This window comes from Cicer arietinum, chromosome 3 (assembly GCF_000331145.2).
Source record: "Cicer arietinum cultivar CDC Frontier isolate Library 1 chromosome 3, Cicar.CDCFrontier_v2.0, whole genome shotgun sequence".
Lineage (NCBI taxonomy): Eukaryota > Viridiplantae > Streptophyta > Magnoliopsida > Fabales > Fabaceae > Cicer > Cicer arietinum.
Window position 1 is genome coordinate 20,799,467 of NC_021162.2, and position 22,778 is coordinate 20,822,244.

Here is a 22,778-nt window from a genome sequence, read left to right on the forward strand (position 1 = left end):
TTTGAGATTCAAACACAAACCCCTCCGTTTCTTCTAGATCCAAGCTTCATTTCGCGAAGAGTTAGAAGGGAAAGTTGCTCACTACCACGCTACGGTGCTAGGGGACCAATTTGGAGGCGACGTTGCGAGCGGAGATTTTTACCGGATTTGCTCGCGGTACCAGAAACGCACGTTAGAGTTAACGCGAAGGTAAGGGCTCCTTCCAAACTTTTAGTTTGCATCTAGGGCCTTATATGTGGTTGTGTGGAAACGAATTTTGTTAGGATTGGAGTATTATTTTGGGAAAAATGAATTTACCTCACGTATGTAAGATTTTGAATAAATGAAATTTATTATGTTGATTAAAATCATTTGTGTATGATTATGAGTAAATGAAATTGATGTGTTTGAGTGTTATGTTGTGTTGATTGTGTTCGTCGTGTTTGACGTGTTCTAAGTTAATACCGATGAATTTAATGTGTTTTGGTGGGCGTTGTGAATTGAATTTGATAAAATGTTTTGAGTTGGGTTGTTGTGAGATTGGAAAACCATTAGAGTTAAACGAGTATTGAAAATGGGAAATCTTTTAATACCTCGATTTACTTAATGTGCGTTTGAGGAAAATGTTTAAGCTAACTGGGTATTAAGAATGGAGAATCTCTTAATGTCTCGATTACTTAATGTTTGTTTTGAAAATCACTTCAGTAAATGAGTATTAAGAATGGGGAATCTCTTAATGTCTCGTTTACTGAATATTTTGTGTGGAAATCGTTTAAGTCAAAAGTATATTAAGAATGGGGAATCTCTTGATATGTCTGTTTGCTTAACGTTTTGTTTTGAAAATCATTAAGATAAATCAGTATTAAGAATGGGGAATCTCTTAATATGTCTGTTTGCTTAACATTTTGTTTTGAAAATCATTAAGATAAATCAGTATTAAGAATGGGGAATCTCTTAATATGTCTGTTTGCTTAACATTTTGTTTTGAAAATCATTAAGATAAATCAGTATTAAGAATGGGGAATCTCTTAATATGTCTGTTTGCTTAACGTTTTGTTTTGAAAATCATTAAGATAAATCAGTATTAAGAATGGGGAATCTCTTAATATGTCTGTTTGCTTAACGTTTTGTTTTGAAAATCATTAAGATAAATCAGTATTAAGAATGGGGAATCTCTTAATATGTCTGTTTGCTTAACGTTTTGTTTTGAAAATCATTAAGATAAATCAGTATTAAGAATGGGGAATCTCTTAATATGTCTGTTTGCTTAACGTTTTGTTTTGAAAATCATTAAGTTAAATCGGTATTAAGAACGGGGAATCTCTTAATGACTTATTTAATTAATGTTGTTTGAAAGTCGTTTAAGTTAAATGGGTATTAAAAATGGGGAATCTTTTAATATCTGCATTTGCTTAACGATTGTTGTGAATGGAGTCTGTGTATGCTCATGCATTTCATTTGGTAAATTGTGTTGACCCGTGATAGGTGACACCATGGTAACTGTACTGACCCGTGATAGGTGGTACATTTACGATTTACATTTTTGGTGGATTGTGCTGACCCGTGATAGGTGGCACCTTGGTAAACTGTACGGACCCGTGATAGGTTGTACGTTTGCGATTTATATTTTAGTAAATCGTGTTGACCCGTGATAGGTGACACCATGGTAACTGTACTGACCCGTGATAGGTGGTACATTTACGATTTACGTTTTTGGTGAATTGTGCTGACCCGTGATAGGTGGCACCTAGGTAAACAGTACTGGTCTGTGATAGGCGGTACGTTTACGATTCCCGCTTTTTCTTTTAGTAAATCGTGTTGAACCGTGATAGGTGACACCTCGGTAAACTGTACTGACCCGTGATAGGTGGTACGTTTATGATTTACGCATTTTAGTAAATCGTGCTGACCCGTGATAGGTGGCACCTAGGTAAACAGTACTGGTCTGTGATAGGCGGTACGTTTACGATTCCCGCTTTTTCTTTTAGTAAATCATGTTGACCCGTGATAGGTGACACCATGGTAACTGTACTGACCCGTGATAGGTGGTACGTTTACGATTTACGTTTTTGGTGAATTGTGCTGACCCGTGATAGGTGACACCTAGGTAAACAGTACTGGTCTGTGATAGGCGGTACGTTTACGATTCACGCTTTTTCTTTTAGTAAATCGTGTTGACCCGTGATAGGTGACACCTCGGTAAACTGTACTGACCCGTGATAGGTGGTACATTTACGATTCCCGCTTTTTCTTTTAGTAAATCGTGTTGACCCGTGATAGGTGACACCATGGTAACTGTACTGACCCGTGATAGGTGGTACATTTACGATTCCCGCTTTTTCTTTTAGTAAATCGTGTTGACCCGTGATAGGTGACACCATGGTAACTGTACTGACCCGTGATAGGTGGTACATTTACGATTCCCGCTTTTTCTTTTAGTAAATCGTGTTGACCCGTGATAGGTGACACCTTGGTAAACTGTACGGACCCGTGATAGGTTGTACGTTTGCGATTTACATTTTAGTAAATCGTGTTGACCCGTGATAGGTGACACCTTGGTAAACTGTACTGACCCGTGATAGGTGGTACATTTACGATTCCCGCTTTTTCTTTTAGTAAATCGTGTTGACCCGTGATAGGTGACACCATGGTAACTGTACTGACCCGTGATAGGTGGTACGTTTACGAGTTACTATTTAGAAAATCGAGTTGACCCGTGATAGGTGACACCATGGTAACTGTACTGACCCGTGATAGGTGGTACGTTTACGAGTTACTATTTAGAAAATCGAGTTGACCCGTGATAGGTGACACCATGGTAACTGTACTGACCCGTGATAGGTGGTACGTTTACGAGTTACTATTTAGTAAATCGTGTTGACCCGTGATAGGTGACACCTCGGTAAACTCTACTGACCCGTGATAGGTGGTACGCTTACGATTTTTACAAGCGCTGTAAAAGACTTGCAAGACTTGCGCTTTCAAATAATTAAATGACCTATTAGAGCGCTATTTTTACAAGCGCTGTAAAAGACTTGCAAGACTTGCGCTTTCAAATAATTAAATGACCTATTAGAGCGCTATTTTTACAAGCGCTGTAAAAGACTTGCAAGACTTGCGCTTTCAAATAATTAAATGACCTATTAGAGCGCTATTTTTACAAGCGCTGTAAAAGACTTGCAAGACTTGCGCTTTCAAATAATTAAATGACCTATTAGAGCGCTATTTTTACAAGCGCTGTAAAAGACTTGCAAGACTTGCGCTTTCAAATAATTAAATGACCTATTAGAGCGCTATTTTTACAAGCGCTGTAAAAGACTTGCAAGACTTGCGCTTTCAAATAATTAAATGACCTATTAGAGCGCTATTTTTACAAGCGCTGTAAAAGACTTGCAAGACTTGCGCTTTCAAATAATTAAATGACCTATTAGAGCGCTATTTTTACAAGCGCTGTAAAAGACTTGCAAGACTTGCGCTTTCAAATAATTAAATGACCTATTAGAGCGCTATTTTTACAAGCGCTGTAAAAGACTTGCAAGACTTGCGCTTTCAAATAATTAAATGACCTATTAGAGCGCTATTTTTACAAGCGCTGTAAAAGACTTGCAAGACTTGCGCTTTCAAATAATTAAATGACCTATTAGAGCGCTATTTTTACAAGCGCTGTAAAAGACTTGCAAGACTTGCGCTTTCAAATAATTAAATGACCTATTAGAGCGCTATTTTTACAAGCGCTGTAAAAGACTTGCAAGACTTGCGCTTTCAAATAATTAAATGACCTATTAGAGCGCTATTTTTACAAGCGCTGTAAAAGACTTGCAAGACTTGCGCTTTCAAATAATTAAATGACCTATTAGAGCGCTATTTTTACAAGCGCTGTAAAAGACTTGCAAGACTTGCGCTTTCAAATAATTAAATGACCTATTAGAGCGCTATTTTTACAAGCGCTGTAAAAGACTTGCAAGACTTGCGCTTTCAAATAATTAAATGACCTATTAGAGCGCTATTTTTACAAGCGCTGTAAAAGACTTGCAAGACTTGCGCTTTCAAATAATTAAATGACCTATTAGAGCGCTATTTTTACAAGCGCTGTAAAAGACTTGCAAGACTTGCGCTTTCAAATAATTAAATGACCTATTAGAGCGCTATTTTTACAAGCGCTGTAAAAGACTTGCAAGACTTGCGCTTTCAAATAATTAAATGACCTATTAGAGCGCTATTTTTACAAGCGCTGTAAAAGACTTGCAAGACTTGCGCTTTCAAATAATTAAATGACCTATTAGAGCGCTATTTTTACAAGCGCTGTAAAAGACTTGCAAGACTTGCGCTTTCAAATAATTAAATGACCTATTAGAGCGCTATTTTTACAAGCGCTGTAAAAGACTTGCAAGACTTGCGCTTTCAAATAATTAAATGACCTATTAGAGCGCTATTTTTACAAGCGCTGTAAAAGACTTGCAAGACTTGCGCTTTCAAATAATTAAATGACCTATTAGAGCGCTATTTTTACAAGCGCTGTAAAAGACTTGCAAGACTTGCGCTTTCAAATAATTAAATGACCTATTAGAGCGCTATTTTTACAAGCGCTGTAAAAGACTTGCAAGACTTGCGCTTTCAAATAATTAAATGACCTATTAGAGCGCTATTTTTACAAGCGCTGTAAAAGACTTGCAAGACTTGCGCTTTCAAATAATTAAATGACCTATTAGAGCGCTATTTTTACAAGCGCTGTAAAAGACTTGCAAGACTTGCGCTTTCAAATAATTAAATGACCTATTAGAGCGCTATTTTTACAAGCGCTGTAAAAGACTTGCAAGACTTGCGCTTTCAAATAATTAAATGACCTATTAGAGCGCTATTTTTACAAGCGCTGTAAAAGACTTGCAAGACTTGCGCTTTCAAATAATTAAATGACCTATTAGAGCGCTATTTTTACAAGCGCTGTAAAAGACTTGCAAGACTTGCGCTTTCAAATAATTAAATGACCTATTAGAGCGCTATTTTTACAAGCGCTGTAAAAGACTTGCAAGACTTGCGCTTTCAAATAATTAAATGACCTATTAGAGCGCTATTTTTACAAGCGCTGTAAAAGACTTGCAAGACTTGCGCTTTCAAATAATTAAATGACCTATTAGAGCGCTATTTTTACAAGCGCTGTAAAAGACTTGCAAGACTTGCGCTTTCAAATAATTAAATGACCTATTAGAGCGCTATTTTTACAAGCGCTGTAAAAGACTTGCAAGACTTGCGCTTTCAAATAATTAAATGACCTATTAGAGCGCTATTTTTACAAGCGCTGTAAAAGACTTGCAAGACTTGCGCTTTCAAATAATTAAATGACCTATTAGAGCGCTATTTTTACAAGCGCTGTAAAAGACTTGCAAGACTTGCGCTTTCAAATAATTAAATGACCTATTAGAGCGCTATTTTTACAAGCGCTGTAAAAGACTTGCAAGACTTGCGCTTTCAAATAATTAAATGACCTATTAGAGCGCTATTTTTACAAGCGCTGTAAAAGACTTGCAAGACTTGCGCTTTCAAATAATTAAATGACCTATTAGAGCGCTATTTTTACAAGCGCTGTAAAAGACTTGCAAGACTTGCGCTTTCAAATAATTAAATGACCTATTAGAGCGCTATTTTTACAAGCGCTGTAAAAGACTTGCAAGACTTGCGCTTTCAAATAATTAAATGACCTATTAGAGCGCTATTTTTACAAGCGCTGTAAAAGACTTGCAAGACTTGCGCTTTCAAATAATTAAATGACCTATTAGAGCGCTATTTTTACAAGCGCTGTAAAAGACTTGCAAGACTTGCGCTTTCAAATAATTAAATGACCTATTAGAGCGCTATTTTTACAAGCGCTGTAAAAGACTTGCAAGACTTGCGCTTTCAAATAATTAAATGACCTATTAGAGCGCTATTTTTACAAGCGCTGTAAAAGACTTGCAAGACTTGCGCTTTCAAATAATTAAATGACCTATTAGAGCGCTATTTTTACAAGCGCTGTAAAAGACTTGCAAGACTTGCGCTTTCAAATAATTAAATGACCTATTAGAGCGCTATTTTTACAAGCGCTGTAAAAGACTTGCAAGACTTGCGCTTTCAAATAATTAAATGACCTATTAGAGCGCTATTTTTACAAGCGCTGTAAAAGACTTGCAAGACTTGCGCTTTCAAATAATTAAATGACCTATTAGAGCGCTATTTTTACAAGCGCTGTAAAAGACTTGCAAGACTTGCGCTTTCAAATAATTAAATGACCTATTAGAGCGCTATTTTTACAAGCGCTGTAAAAGACTTGCAAGACTTGCGCTTTCAAATAATTAAATGACCTATTAGAGCGCTATTTTTACAAGCGCTGTAAAAGACTTGCAAGACTTGCGCTTTCAAATAATTAAATGACCTATTAGAGCGCTATTTTTACAAGCGCTGTAAAAGACTTGCAAGACTTGCGCTTTCAAATAATTAAATGACCTATTAGAGCGCTATTTTTACAAGCGCTGTAAAAGACTTGCAAGACTTGCGCTTTCAAATAATTAAATGACCTATTAGAGCGCTATTTTTACAAGCGCTGTAAAAGACTTGCAAGACTTGCGCTTTCAAATAATTAAATGACCTATTAGAGCGCTATTTTTACAAGCGCTGTAAAAGACTTGCAAGACTTGCGCTTTCAAATAATTAAATGACCTATTAGAGCGCTATTTTTACAAGCGCTGTAAAAGACTTGCAAGACTTGCGCTTTCAAATAATTAAATGACCTATTAGAGCGCTATTTTTACAAGCGCTGTAAAAGACTTGCAAGACTTGCGCTTTCAAATAATTAAATGACCTATTAGAGCGCTATTTTTACAAGCGCTGTAAAAGACTTGCAAGACTTGCGCTTTCAAATAATTAAATGACCTATTAGAGCGCTATTTTTACAAGCGCTGTAAAAGACTTGCAAGACTTGCGCTTTCAAATAATTAAATGACCTATTAGAGCGCTATTTTTACAAGCGCTGTAAAAGACTTGCAAGACTTGCGCTTTCAAATAATTAAATGACCTATTAGAGCGCTATTTTTACAAGCGCTGTAAAAGACTTGCAAGACTTGCGCTTTCAAATAATTAAATGACCTATTAGAGCGCTATTTTTACAAGCGCTGTAAAAGACTTGCAAGACTTGCGCTTTCAAATAATTAAATGACCTATTAGAGCGCTATTTTTACAAGCGCTGTAAAAGACTTGCAAGACTTGCGCTTTCAAATAATTAAATGACCTATTAGAGCGCTATTTTTACAAGCGCTGTAAAAGACTTGCAAGACTTGCGCTTTCAAATAATTAAATGACCTATTAGAGCGCTATTTTTACAAGCGCTGTAAAAGACTTGCAAGACTTGCGCTTTCAAATAATTAAATGACCTATTAGAGCGCTATTTTTACAAGCGCTGTAAAAGACTTGCAAGACTTGCGCTTTCAAATAATTAAATGACCTATTAGAGCGCTATTTTTACAAGCGCTGTAAAAGACTTGCAAGACTTGCGCTTTCAAATAATTAAATGACCTATTAGAGCGCTATTTTTACAAGCGCTGTAAAAGACTTGCAAGACTTGCGCTTTCAAATAATTAAATGACCTATTAGAGCGCTATTTTTACAAGCGCTGTAAAAGACTTGCAAGACTTGCGCTTTCAAATAATTAAATGACCTATTAGAGCGCTATTTTTACAAGCGCTGTAAAAGACTTGCAAGACTTGCGCTTTCAAATAATTAAATGACCTATTAGAGCGCTATTTTTACAAGCGCTGTAAAAGACTTGCAAGACTTGCGCTTTCAAATAATTAAATGACCTATTAGAGCGCTATTTTTACAAGCGCTGTAAAAGACTTGCAAGACTTGCGCTTTCAAATAATTAAATGACCTATTAGAGCGCTATTTTTACAAGCGCTGTAAAAGACTTGCAAGACTTGCGCTTTCAAATAATTAAATGACCTATTAGAGCGCTATTTTTACAAGCGCTGTAAAAGACTTGCAAGACTTGCGCTTTCAAATAATTAAATGACCTATTAGAGCGCTATTTTTACAAGCGCTGTAAAAGACTTGCAAGACTTGCGCTTTCAAATAATTAAATGACCTATTAGAGCGCTATTTTTACAAGCGCTGTAAAAGACTTGCAAGACTTGCGCTTTCAAATAATTAAATGACCTATTAGAGCGCTATTTTTACAAGCGCTGTAAAAGACTTGCAAGACTTGCGCTTTCAAATAATTAAATGACCTATTAGAGCGCTATTTTTACAAGCGCTGTAAAAGACTTGCAAGACTTGCGCTTTCAAATAATTAAATGACCTATTAGAGCGCTATTTTTACAAGCGCTGTAAAAGACTTGCAAGACTTGCGCTTTCAAATAATTAAATGACCTATTAGAGCGCTATTTTTACAAGCGCTGTAAAAGACTTGCAAGACTTGCGCTTTCAAATAATTAAATGACCTATTAGAGCGCTATTTTTACAAGCGCTGTAAAAGACTTGCAAGACTTGCGCTTTCAAATAATTAAATGACCTATTAGAGCGCTATTTTTACAAGCGCTGTAAAAGACTTGCAAGACTTGCGCTTTCAAATAATTAAATGACCTATTAGAGCGCTATTTTTACAAGCGCTGTAAAAGACTTGCAAGACTTGCGCTTTCAAATAATTAAATGACCTATTAGAGCGCTATTTTTACAAGCGCTGTAAAAGACTTGCAAGACTTGCGCTTTCAAATAATTAAATGACCTATTAGAGCGCTATTTTTACAAGCGCTGTAAAAGACTTGCAAGACTTGCGCTTTCAAATAATTAAATGACCTATTAGAGCGCTATTTTTACAAGCGCTGTAAAAGACTTGCAAGACTTGCGCTTTCAAATAATTAAATGACCTATTAGAGCGCTATTTTTACAAGCGCTGTAAAAGACTTGCAAGACTTGCGCTTTCAAATAATTAAATGACCTATTAGAGCGCTATTTTTACAAGCGCTGTAAAAGACTTGCAAGACTTGCGCTTTCAAATAATTAAATGACCTATTAGAGCGCTATTTTTACAAGCGCTGTAAAAGACTTGCAAGACTTGCGCTTTCAAATAATTAAATGACCTATTAGAGCGCTATTTTTACAAGCGCTGTAAAAGACTTGCAAGACTTGCGCTTTCAAATAATTAAATGACCTATTAGAGCGCTATTTTTACAAGCGCTGTAAAAGACTTGCAAGACTTGCGCTTTCAAATAATTAAATGACCTATTAGAGCGCTATTTTTACAAGCGCTGTAAAAGACTTGCAAGACTTGCGCTTTCAAATAATTAAATGACCTATTAGAGCGCTATTTTTACAAGCGCTGTAAAAGACTTGCAAGACTTGCGCTTTCAAATAATTAAATGACCTATTAGAGCGCTATTTTTACAAGCGCTGTAAAAGACTTGCAAGACTTGCGCTTTCAAATAATTAAATGACCTATTAGAGCGCTATTTTTACAAGCGCTGTAAAAGACTTGCAAGACTTGCGCTTTCAAATAATTAAATGACCTATTAGAGCGCTATTTTTACAAGCGCTGTAAAAGACTTGCAAGACTTGCGCTTTCAAATAATTAAATGACCTATTAGAGCGCTATTTTTACAAGCGCTGTAAAAGACTTGCAAGACTTGCGCTTTCAAATAATTAAATGACCTATTAGAGCGCTATTTTTACAAGCGCTGTAAAAGACTTGCAAGACTTGCGCTTTCAAATAATTAAATGACCTATTAGAGCGCTATTTTTACAAGCGCTGTAAAAGACTTGCAAGACTTGCGCTTTCAAATAATTAAATGACCTATTAGAGCGCTATTTTTACAAGCGCTGTAAAAGACTTGCAAGACTTGCGCTTTCAAATAATTAAATGACCTATTAGAGCGCTATTTTTACAAGCGCTGTAAAAGACTTGCAAGACTTGCGCTTTCAAATAATTAAATGACCTATTAGAGCGCTATTTTTACAAGCGCTGTAAAAGACTTGCAAGACTTGCGCTTTCAAATAATTAAATGACCTATTAGAGCGCTATTTTTACAAGCGCTGTAAAAGACTTGCAAGACTTGCGCTTTCAAATAATTAAATGACCTATTAGAGCGCTATTTTTACAAGCGCTGTAAAAGACTTGCAAGACTTGCGCTTTCAAATAATTAAATGACCTATTAGAGCGCTATTTTTACAAGCGCTGTAAAAGACTTGCAAGACTTGCGCTTTCAAATAATTAAATGACCTATTAGAGCGCTATTTTTACAAGCGCTGTAAAAGACTTGCAAGACTTGCGCTTTCAAATAATTAAATGACCTATTAGAGCGCTATTTTTACAAGCGCTGTAAAAGACTTGCAAGACTTGCGCTTTCAAATAATTAAATGACCTATTAGAGCGCTATTTTTACAAGCGCTGTAAAAGACTTGCAAGACTTGCGCTTTCAAATAATTAAATGACCTATTAGAGCGCTATTTTTACAAGCGCTGTAAAAGACTTGCAAGACTTGCGCTTTCAAATAATTAAATGACCTATTAGAGCGCTATTTTTACAAGCGCTGTAAAAGACTTGCAAGACTTGCGCTTTCAAATAATTAAATGACCTATTAGAGCGCTATTTTTACAAGCGCTGTAAAAGACTTGCAAGACTTGCGCTTTCAAATAATTAAATGACCTATTAGAGCGCTATTTTTACAAGCGCTGTAAAAGACTTGCAAGACTTGCGCTTTCAAATAATTAAATGACCTATTAGAGCGCTATTTTTACAAGCGCTGTAAAAGACTTGCAAGACTTGCGCTTTCAAATAATTAAATGACCTATTAGAGCGCTATTTTTACAAGCGCTGTAAAAGACTTGCAAGACTTGCGCTTTCAAATAATTAAATGACCTATTAGAGCGCTATTTTTACAAGCGCTGTAAAAGACTTGCAAGACTTGCGCTTTCAAATAATTAAATGACCTATTAGAGCGCTATTTTTACAAGCGCTGTAAAAGACTTGCAAGACTTGCGCTTTCAAATAATTAAATGACCTATTAGAGCGCTATTTTTACAAGCGCTGTAAAAGACTTGCAAGACTTGCGCTTTCAAATAATTAAATGACCTATTAGAGCGCTATTTTTACAAGCGCTGTAAAAGACTTGCAAGACTTGCGCTTTCAAATAATTAAATGACCTATTAGAGCGCTATTTTTACAAGCGCTGTAAAAGACTTGCAAGACTTGCGCTTTCAAATAATTAAATGACCTATTAGAGCGCTATTTTTACAAGCGCTGTAAAAGACTTGCAAGACTTGCGCTTTCAAATAATTAAATGACCTATTAGAGCGCTATTTTTACAAGCGCTGTAAAAGACTTGCAAGACTTGCGCTTTCAAATAATTAAATGACCTATTAGAGCGCTATTTTTACAAGCGCTGTAAAAGACTTGCAAGACTTGCGCTTTCAAATAATTAAATGACCTATTAGAGCGCTATTTTTACAAGCGCTGTAAAAGACTTGCAAGACTTGCGCTTTCAAATAATTAAATGACCTATTAGAGCGCTATTTTTACAAGCGCTGTAAAAGACTTGCAAGACTTGCGCTTTCAAATAATTAAATGACCTATTAGACCGTGTTTTTTACAAGCGTTGTAAAATCATTCACTTTAAATAAAAATCATTTACTTTAAATAAATAAAAACAAATTTAAAACGAATTTACGCACTACGTCAGAAATGACATTTAACAGCGCCCATTTTACAGCGCTTTCTAAACACAAGCGCTGTTGTAATTATATTTTAAAAATAACGGAACCTATTACAGCGCTTTTTATGTAAAGCGCTGTAAAACAAGCGCTGTAGTAGGTCATATAACGTTTGCGCATCACGTTATAAGGCTTTTACAGCGCTTGTCAAAAAAGCGCTGTAAACGGAAGCGCTTTCGCGAATCAGTTACAGCGCTTTTTTCACAAGCGCTGTAAAACACATGCGCTTTCATTGAATTTAACTACCTATTACAGCGCTTTTTTCACAAGCGCTGTAAAACACATGCGCTTTCATTGAATTTAACTACCTATTACAGCGCTTTTTTCACAAGCGCTGTAAAACACATGCGCTTTCATTGAATTTAACTACCTATTACAGCGCTTTTTTCACAAGCGCTGTAAAACACATGCGCTTTCATTGAATTTAACTACCTATTACAGCGCTTTTTTCACAAGCGCTGTAAAACACATGCGCTTTCATTGAATTTAACTACCTATTATAGCGCTTTTTTCACAAGCGCTGTAAAATACATCTTTCAAATAATTATATACGTTGGAAACCCTCATATCCTCTACATCTTTCAAATAATTATATACGTTGGGAACCCTAATATCCTCTACGTACTGTGCGGCCATCTACGTTGTCTAAGGTATTTTTTACACATGATCTGTTATGTTTTGAAATTGTCAAAAATTGTCAAAAACTCATACCACATGATCTGTTCTGTTTTGAAATTGTCAAAAATTGTCAAAAACTCATACCACATGATCTGTTCTGTTTTGAAATTGTTAGTTGATATTGGTTTCTTTTTGAAACTTGTTGATATGTTTTGAAAGCTTATTATTTTTGTTACTGCATTTATATAGGTGGTATAATATGGATAGGAAATGGATTTCAGCCAATCGATTGTCAAAAGAGTATGAAATTGGAGTGAAGGAGTTTGTTGAGTTTGCAGTGAAGAATGCAAAAGATCCAAATAGAGTAGTTTGTCCTTGTTTAAAATGTTGTTTTGGAAAACGTGTTAGAGAAGATGAATTAGAAGGACATCTAGTATGTAATGGAATTGATCAAAGCTACACATGTTGGATAAGACATGGTGAGAAAAAAAAAGGAAACATTAATTTTGAGAATAGTTCTACATATGCTTCAACTGATTTCGATACAGATACATATGAGCCGGACCGAGTTGATGAGATTGCAAAAGCAGTTGAAGAAGATCTTCGAGATTGTCCTAAAATGTTTGAAAGTTTGTTGAGTGATGCAGAGAAAGAATTATATAATGGTTGTACTAAATTCACAAGACTGTCAGCGATATTAAAGTTGTACAACTTAAAAGCGAGTAATGGATGGTCTGATAAAAGCTTTACGGAATTATTAACACTCATAAAAGATATGTTGCCAGATGATAATGAACTTCCCAGTCGAACCTACGAGGCTAAACGGATTTTGTGTTCTATTGGAATGAGTTACGAAAGGATTCATGCGTGTCCTAACGATTGCATTTTATTTCGAAACGAATATGAACTACTTAAGGCGTGTCCGAAATGCAATGTCTCTCGATATAAGAAGAAAGAATCTACTCCAGCAAAAGTCGTGTGGTATTTTCCTATAATACCAAGATTTAGGCGCATGTATCGCAGTGAAGAAGATTCAAAACACTTGACATGGCATGCAGATGAAAGAATTAGAGATGGAATGTTTCGACACCCTGCAGATTCCCCACAATGGGCAAAAATTGATCACGAGTATCCTGAATTCGGGATAGAGTCAAGAAATCTAAGACTTGCACTTTCTACTGATGGAATGAATCCACATGGTCTTCAAAGCATCTCACATAGCACGTGGCCTGTGATTTTGGTAATATATAACCTACCTCCATGGTTATGTATGAAGCGTAAGTTTATGATGTTGTCTCTGTTAATTTCTGGACCCAAACAACCGGGGAATGATATCGACGTATACTTGACTCCTTTAATTGAAGATTTAAAAATTCTGTGGGAGACAGGTGTGGAAGTTTATGATGGGTATAGGAAAAAGTGTTTCAATTTGAGGGCTATGTTGTTCGGCACAATTAATGATTTTCCAGCATATGGTAATTTATCAGGATATAGCATTAAAGGTCAGTGTGCATGTCCTATATGTGAAGAGAGTACAAATTGGATGCGGTTGAAACATTGTAAGAAGAATGTGTTTCTTGGACATCGTAGATTTTTACCTTATAGTCATCAGTATCGTGGGTGGAGAAATGCATTCAATGGAAAATCAGAGGAAGGTAAAGCTCCTTTAGCACCGACTGGATATCAAATACTTGAAAAAGTACAAGGTTTGACCAATAAATTTGGCAAACCTTTTGCGGGAGAGCTGGTGAAAACTGGGTGGAAGAAAAAGTCAATTTTCTTTGAATTGCCATATTGGAAGTCATTGTATGTAAGACATTTCCTCGATGTGATGCATATTGAAAAAAATGTATTTGAAAGTGTTATTGGTACGTTACTCAATGTTCCAGGAAAGTCTAAAGATGGCGTCAATGCAAGATTGGACTTGGTCGATATGGGAATAAGAAATGAACTGGCTCCAGTAAAGAAAGGAAATCGCACATATCTACCTCCAGCCGCTCATACTCTATCTAGAAAGGAAAAAATTGTTTTATGTAAATTTCTACACGAAGTTAAAGTTCCAGAAGGATACTCTTCGAACATTAAAAATTTGGTTTGTATGAAAGACCTCAAGTTAAAAGGTTTGAAGACCCATGATTGTCATATTATAATGGAGCATTTGCTACCAATAGGTATACGTTCCATTTTACCTGAAAAAGTTCGACTAGCCTTAACTAGATTATGTTTCTTCTTCAGGGAAATTTGTAGTAAAGTGATCGACCCTCAGAAATTACCGACATTGCAGAGGGAAATTGTTGTTACTTTGTGTGAGCTTGAAATGTATTTCCCACCATCGTTTTTTGATATAATGGTTCACCTTACTGTTCATCTGGTTAAGGAGACACAACTTTGTGGGCCAGCTTATATGAGATGGATGTATCCGATAGAACGATATATGAAAATATTAAAAGGGTACGTAAAAAGTAGAAGTCGACCAGAAGGTTGTATTGCTGAACGATACATTGTTGAAGAGGCTGCTGAATTTTGTACTGAATATCTGTCCAATGTTGAATCCATAGGGCTTCCCATGTCTCGTCATTCGGGAAGACTATCAGGAGAAGGGATAACTGGAAGGAGACTACTGACTATATCAAGGACAGAATGGGAGCAGGCACAATTGTATGTTCTGCACAATGATGATGAGGTTCAACCGTATGTTACAATACACATTGATCAGTTATCTCGTTTGAACATGAATAGGAATCAAAATTGGATAACTCGAGAGCACAATCGAAGTTTTGTAACATGGTTAAAAAATCACATAATGTCAAAATTTGATATAGACCCCGGATCAATTTCAAATAGATTGAGGTGGCTAGCAAATGGTCCGAGCTTACATGTCTTTTCTTACACTGGTTATGTTATTAACGGCTACACATTTTATACCAAAGAACAAGATGATCAGACCACTATGCAAAATAGTGGAGTCACTCTCGTAGCTGAAGCGATGCATGTCTCAAGTGCAAAAGACAAAAACCCAATATATGCAAATCTATCATATTTTGGGGTTATCGAGCGCATATGGGAGTTAGACTACACAATGTTTCGTGTTCCTATATTTGGTTGCAAGTGGGTCGATAATAATAATGGCGTTCGGATTGATGAGTCAGGATTCTTGCTTGTCGATTTTAATAGGGTGGGATACAAAGACGAGCCTTTTATTTTAGCGTCGCAAGCTCAACAAGTGTTTTATGTCACTGATCCTTCTGATGATAAATGGTCTGTTGTCCTATCGACCAATAAAATAAGTGATGATAACAATAATGATGAAGATGTTGGTAATGATCTTTTATTTGCAACATCACAACAACCACATGAAATTGATTCAACTGATGATGGTTTATATCTTAGAGATGATCATGATGAGGGAATTTGGATTAATCCATCGTTTCGTATTGTAAATGGACAAACAAATGTGAATGCCACCAGGAAAAGAAGAAGGGCATCTTAATGTATATGTTTAATTGTTTTATATAAGCCATGCATGTAATCTGAATTATTGTGATAAATATGAATATAATCTGAATTATTGTGATAAATTTGCATGTAATCTGAATTATTGTGATAAATATGCATGTAATTTGAATTGAGCGTTTTATACTAATATGGCAGAATAGTAACAGATTTCATATCAGAAGCTTTTGGAATCAAACCATATATACCAGCATATTGGGATCCTAGTTATAACATCTCACAGTTTGCTACTAATGTCACTTATATAATGTAAATCAAGTGCCAATTCGATTGGAATAAATGTCTGAGTTACAGTCATCCAAAATTGAATCCAAATAAAACCAACACAAAAATAACATACTGAGGCCTTTTACAGTGCTTTTTATAAAAAGTGTTGTAAAAGACCCTTTTGAAAATAAGTAAAAAAGACATTTTACAGCGCTTATTTGAAAAAGCGCTGTAAAAAGCTTTAAAAATAATATTCATCAGACACCTAACATGACTATCTCTAACAGGATTTTCTTCAAACACCTTGTACGCATCATGGGAATCCCCAAAAATACATTGTTAACAAAAACATCAGACTCAAACCCATTTTTCGCAACATGGCAATGAACCTGAATACCAAGTTTCGATTTAAGAAGGAAAGGGAATGTACAGAGATAAAAAGGGTGTGAGGTGGAGATTGAATTGTGAAAGAGTAAGCTTTGATGTTTGTGAAGAAGATGTATAAAAGGAGAAGAGTTTGGTGAAGAGGAAGAGATTGGAGAAGACCAGTTACTACTATGTGGGTTTTGCATGTTGAGCTTGTTTAAAAAATAACATAACAAAACACAAAAACAATAAGGCCTTTTACAGCGCTCATTTAGAAAAGCGATGTAAAAGGCTTTAAAAAAAACATTCATATAACATAATAAAACAAGGAGGTCTATTACAGCGTTTGTTCAAATAAGCGCTGTAAAATACTGTTTTAAAAATAAAATAAATAGACCTTTTACAACGCTTATTTGAACAAGCGATGTAAAAGGGTTTTATATATAACATAATAAAACAATGAGGTCTTTTACATCGCTTATTGGGAAAAGCGTTGTAAAAGAGCCTTTTAAAAAATTAAATAAGGACGCCTTTTAGAACGCTTTTTAAACAAGCGCTCTAAAAGGCTTAAGCCTTTTAGAGCGCTTTTTAAACAAGCGCTGTAAAAGGGGTCCTTATTTAATTTTTTAAAAGGCTCTTTTACAGCGCTTTTCCCAATAAGCGATGTAAAAGACCTCATTGTTTTATTATGTTATATATAAAACCCTTAATAGTAACCGCTTCAGTTTCCTCTTCATTACGTAAACTTCACTATCATCTCAACCTTCATCGTTCTTCTCTTCTTTTACAAACTCTATCATCGCGTCCATTACGAACATTATTTCCACGATCATCTCCTTCATTTCGAACCTTATTTCCATCCAAGATCATCTCTCTCATTTCACACAATATATTTTCATTGAAATACGTAACCCTCATTACGTATTTCTTCAATACCGTATTTCTGTGAACCATATTTCTGTGAACTTTCTGCGTTCCCTCTTTTCTTCACATTTCATCATTCTTCGAACCATTATTCAGGTATTGATGTTATTAATTTTTTGTAATCATTAAATGCATGTTGAGCTTGTTTAAGATATACTGATACATGTTGAGCTTGTTTATAATAATGCATGATGCATGTTGAGCTTGTTGATGTTATACTAAACTACATGTTGAACTTGTTGTAGTTAAATGGATACAAACAAAGATATAGAATGTCAAAATGAAGAAGTTGGCACCTTTAAGACTTATGAAAAAGAAGTCAAACGTGGTGCAACTATCATGCAAAAAGTCATTAAGGCAAGGAGTAATGGCATTAAATTTGAGGTATACTATATATACTCTGTTTGCTGTGTGTTTTTTATCTTTTTTTAGGGTTTAGGGCATGTACTTACTATATGAGTTTATTAGGTTGGCTGGAACGAGAGTGGTCAGCCAGTTGACCCCAACAGCTCCATGTTTGTAAGCTACATTGGGGCTGTTGTTCGTCAAAATGTCCCAATAACAATAGACAACTGGAGAGATAAGGCGTTGAAGGATGCCAAAGATATCATCTGGAATGACATTCAAGTAAATATTTTGATCTACTCTTTTGTCATTTATAATTTTTTTCTGTAAAATACTATACTTATAATTGTTTTCATTGCAGACCACTTTTGTTCTTGATGAGGAACGAAAGTCATATGTTTTGAGAGTTGCTGGGAAAATCCATCGTGGATTTAGATCCCATCTCTCAAATTTCTATCTAAAAGATAGAGAAGGAAACACAAATGCTGAACCTCCAAAGATATATCAACATTATATATCAAAGGATGAATGGAGTGCATTTGTTTCCAAACGTTCTGACCCGGCGTTTGTCGTAAGTGATTAATTTATTAGCATTTGTGTTTTATTATTCATATTCGTAGCGTATTTTAAATTTTTACACAATTGCTATTTTTTTTTTATATAGAATATTAGTAAGGCAAATCGCGAACGGGCAAGCAACCCAAAACACCCATACAAGAAATCACGTATGGGATATGCACGCCTTGAACAACAAATTGTAAGTAATTAAACATCACTTGTAATTTGTATTATAAACTATAGTGTGTAACTAATTTGTATTATTTTGTTTATGATTTTAACGAATAGAGAAAAGACACCCAAGCCGATCAACCCTTGGGTCGTCATATCTTATGGAAGGAAGCGCGTGTTAACAAAGAAGGAGTGGTTGATAATGAAAATGTCAAGAAAGTTGTAGAACTTTGTGTAAGTATATTATCACTTTAATATTTTTTAATATTGTATTTTAAAAATGCTATTGAACTTATCTTTTTAATGTTACATGTATTTTAGGAAACTATTGAACAAAGTTCTGAAACTCAAGAGGGCAACAAGGATACGTGCAGGGACATTCTTGGGAAAGTGTTTAATGTCCCTGAGTATTCCGGTCGAGTGAGGGGGAAAGGATTTGGCGTAACTCCCAAAAGCTTTTTTCCTCAAGAGAAGCGCCAAAAACCTTCCAACGAGGAAGTATTAGAGAAGCTCAGAATCTTATCGGAGCAAGTGGCACTCTTGGTGAATACGAATAAAGACAAGCAACTTCCGGTTCAGCTCCAACCTGAAATACAAATGGAGAGTGAAACCGGGAGTTGCAACGTCGGTTTGAAGAGTATTCCCGAGGTAATTAATTACTTACTACTTACTTGCTTATGTAATTACTTATGTATTAAACAAACTTATATATTAACTGTACTTATGTTTTAACTATTGATGTAGGGTGTCACTACATGTGTCCTATACTTGTCCTCGCCGACTCAACGGAAGGTGGGAAAAGGAATATTGCACAATACTTCGGGAGAAGTATTGCACAATATTCCGATCCCCGCGGGCCATGTCAAAGTATCGCCTACGGTTGCTTTCGAACCAACTGCACCGTTGCCCATACCGGACAACGATGGAGATATGAAGTTCTTAAGCGACGCTATTGGCAGTTACGTGGCATGGCCCACACACCTTGTTGCCCTCGAAAAAAAGATTCCCAAGGACAAATCAGTTACATCTCCCGAAAAGGTTTGTCACATTTATTGCCTAAGGTTTTTTATTTTTTCAGATTCAATAAACTAACATTTTACCTCATTTTTGTAGGTCCAAATAAATAAACCACCCCTACAGCCAAAAAAAGGCAGCAAACCTAAAAAATTGGAGGTTAATAGAGCGGCCAAATCACAAAGGCCGGAGGGTAATAAAGCTGCCAAACTTGCAGCAACAAAAAAACTGGAACGGGGAAAATCGGTCGCTGCTGCTGCTGCTCCTAATAAAAGTCAGCTACGCCTTGGTAAATACGGGGCGTGTCTTGACATCCAAATAAAAAGGAACATGGGCAGTATCGACGATTCGCGCATCGTACACATGAATAAAGATATATTTGGGGATGAGTATGTTGAATATTTTGAAAAGGAGCACATATACGAACTTCTCGAACATAAGAAGCTCAGTGCTACTGTAATCAGCTTGTACATAAGGTAAAAAATACTTTTAATTGCATTTATTGGTAATTAATTAAATGTATTGGTAATTAATCTAGTTTAAAATTTTCATTGAAGATTTTTGTATGAGAAGGTCGTGTGCATGAGGAAATTGTCAAATAAATTCTCATTCTTGTCTCCGCATAAGATGTCGATGTTCAAACTCGATCCAGACAATGTAAAACACTACATTGTAGATATGTTTTTAAGAAATAAAGAAAGTGATAAATTGTTCTTGGCACCATATAATTCAGGGTACGTAATTTTATCTTTTTTAATTGATGAGAATTTAATTTATTAGTTGTCTATAAACAAAATTGCTTAACCAATTATTTGTTGTTGTAGGGCACATTGGGTGCTATTTGCAATCAATGCGGTCTCTGAAGTGATATACTATTTGGATCCCGTGCACGGCAATTACACCAATCACCCCGAAATAAAGACTATGCTCGACACGTAAGTAATATACATTTATTTCTTACATATATATATATCAGAAACGGTACGGTATTTGCATTATATGATTTTCATATATAAATTATCTATATATTTGATACTAACTTAATATAATATGTTCAATTTTTATATTGCAGTACTTTGACAATTCCAGTCCATCATATTCTGAGGAAGATCTGATGGAATTAAAGGAAGACTGGTGTCAGTATGTGCTTGACATGCAAATTATTTGATTTTCTGGGAAATAGCTTGCTGTTGGGCAAGGGATCTGAATATTATATGGTAGCTAGTGCATATTATGTATATTCTGTTAGTTATTATATGTATATGATCATAGGACACAATATATGAACATGCATATGGATCTGAATGTAGTTAATTAGGTTGTAAATTAGGTTCTATATATGTATCTGAATGTAGTTAATTAGGTTGTAAATTAGGTTCTATATATGTATCTGAATGTAGTTAATTAGGTTGTAAATTACAGAGTTACAGAGTTACATATATGTTAATTAAGTTACAGAGTTCTGTTTTCTGTTCTACTGATTGTGTGAACTGCTTATGGTATTTGAATATGTTTTGTTGTTGTGTGCACTGATTGTGAACTGATTTTGGATCAAAATAATTTTGGATACAAAGATAAAAGACAACGCTTTCTATAAAAATGCCATAAAAAGCTAAAATGCGCTTTTCATTTCAAATATTTAATTTACAGCGTTTTAAAAAAAACACACATTTTACAGCGCTTTTTTTAAAAAGCGCTGTAAAATGTTGTTGTAAAGCGCTATAATGGTGTACATTTTACAGCGCTTTTTTGAGAAAGCGCTGTAAAATGTACAACAAAAGCGCTGTAAAATGCAGACCCATAATTTCATATAATGGGTGTGCATTTTACAGCGCTTTTGTTAGAAAGCGCTCTAAAAGCAGACCCATAACTCATATAATGGGTGTACATTTTACAGCGCTTTTTTGAAAAAGCGCTGTAAAATGTGCATAACAAGCGCGCGTTATATTTACATGTTTTATAGCGCTTTTTTAAAAGCGCTGTTGTATCTTTTACAGCGCTCGATTCCACAGTGCTTGTTTTTTTGAAAAAGCACTGTAAATGGATTAAAAAAAGCACTGTAAAATGCAATTTTTCGCGTAGTGTACAAAAGTTCTATATATGTTAGAATATTAAAAAAATCTTTAAGAGATGTTTGTATTTATTTTACGCAAATCTACTATTGACTTTATATGTCGTATAAAATTATCTTAAATTGATTTGTCAAATTAAATTATTCAAATAAACACCGCACAAAGTAAAAATGTTAAATCAAATAATTCAAATTAAACCATTCAGATAAAATTGTTCATTCTGAATTGCCAAATTAAATAATTCAAATGCATACTACGCTAAATTGCCAAAATAAACTATTCAACTAAATTTAATAAATTGCCAAATTAAACTAAATTTATTGTCACTTTTATCCCTTAGAGCATATTGTTTTAATATTTCTCAGCCACCATAGTGGTCGTTTGAGAATACATACATCGTTTTGAATTTTTTATCGATTTTTTTTGTAAAAATATATGGAATCAAGATGCTCAATTTCGTTACAATAAGAGCATCTTATATTACCTTTTTCATCCTTCTTTTTGACACAAAAATCTTTTCACAAAGATTTTCATTTTGAGAAGTTTTGAAACGTAAATCATCTTTATCAAATATCCTTTCTTCAAATATCATGTTCTTTTGAAAGGTTTCAGTGGTCTTTACCAAGTTGGTTAAATCATTTTTCAAATCAGAAACTTCTATTTTTTAAGAGGTGCTTTCTTCTTTAGTTTTAGAACATTCTGGAATATAATTTTGTATGGTTATCTCATTGAGAATCTTTTGTTGCTCAACCACTTTTAGATGAGATTGCTGCAGACTTTGATTGACCTTATTGAGTTCGTCAATCATAGCTTTAGCTTTCTCTTTTTCTTCTTTTTCTTTACAAAGTTGTTCTTTTAATAAACCACATTTTTTAGCAAGAAAGTTTGAATCACATAAAAGATTATCAAATTCTTTTTCCATTTGTTCACATGAAGGACATAGTTCTGATATGGTTACCTCATTATTTTCTAAGTTTTCCATTAAGCACATGTTGGCTTCTGACATTACTTATTCTTCCTGAATCTTTTCCTCTTACACTATTAAGTGCTCAAACTTTAGAGGCAGAGCTCTAATATCAATTGAAGTAGCAATGTCAATCACAAGAAAGGAGGGGTTGAATTGTGATTTTACCTTTTAAAAATTTTCTGTTAAAACTTAAACAATTTAACTCAAGATTAATCTTGGTTATGAAAATAGAAAACGGAAAACGTTATTGGTTAGTGAAAAACACACAATTGAACTTATCTATTTAATTTGATAATCAAAAGACCGGAAATAAA

General features: G+C 34.9%; 1 protein-coding gene across 1 annotated transcript; it reads left to right on the forward strand.

Annotated features, from left to right (window-relative positions):
- The first annotated feature begins 12,132 nt into the window (after positions 1 to 12,132).
- On the forward strand, positions 12,133 to 15,897 carry LOC140919581 (uncharacterized). The gene is made up of 2 exons (XM_073365934.1): positions 12,133 to 12,359; positions 12,577 to 15,897. The coding sequence occupies exon 2, from the start codon at positions 12,587 to 12,589 to the stop codon at positions 15,815 to 15,817; it is 3,231 nt and encodes a 1,076-aa protein (XP_073222035.1). The 5' UTR covers positions 12,133 to 12,359; positions 12,577 to 12,586; the 3' UTR covers positions 15,818 to 15,897.
- Positions 15,898 to 22,778: the final 6,881 nt, after the last annotated feature.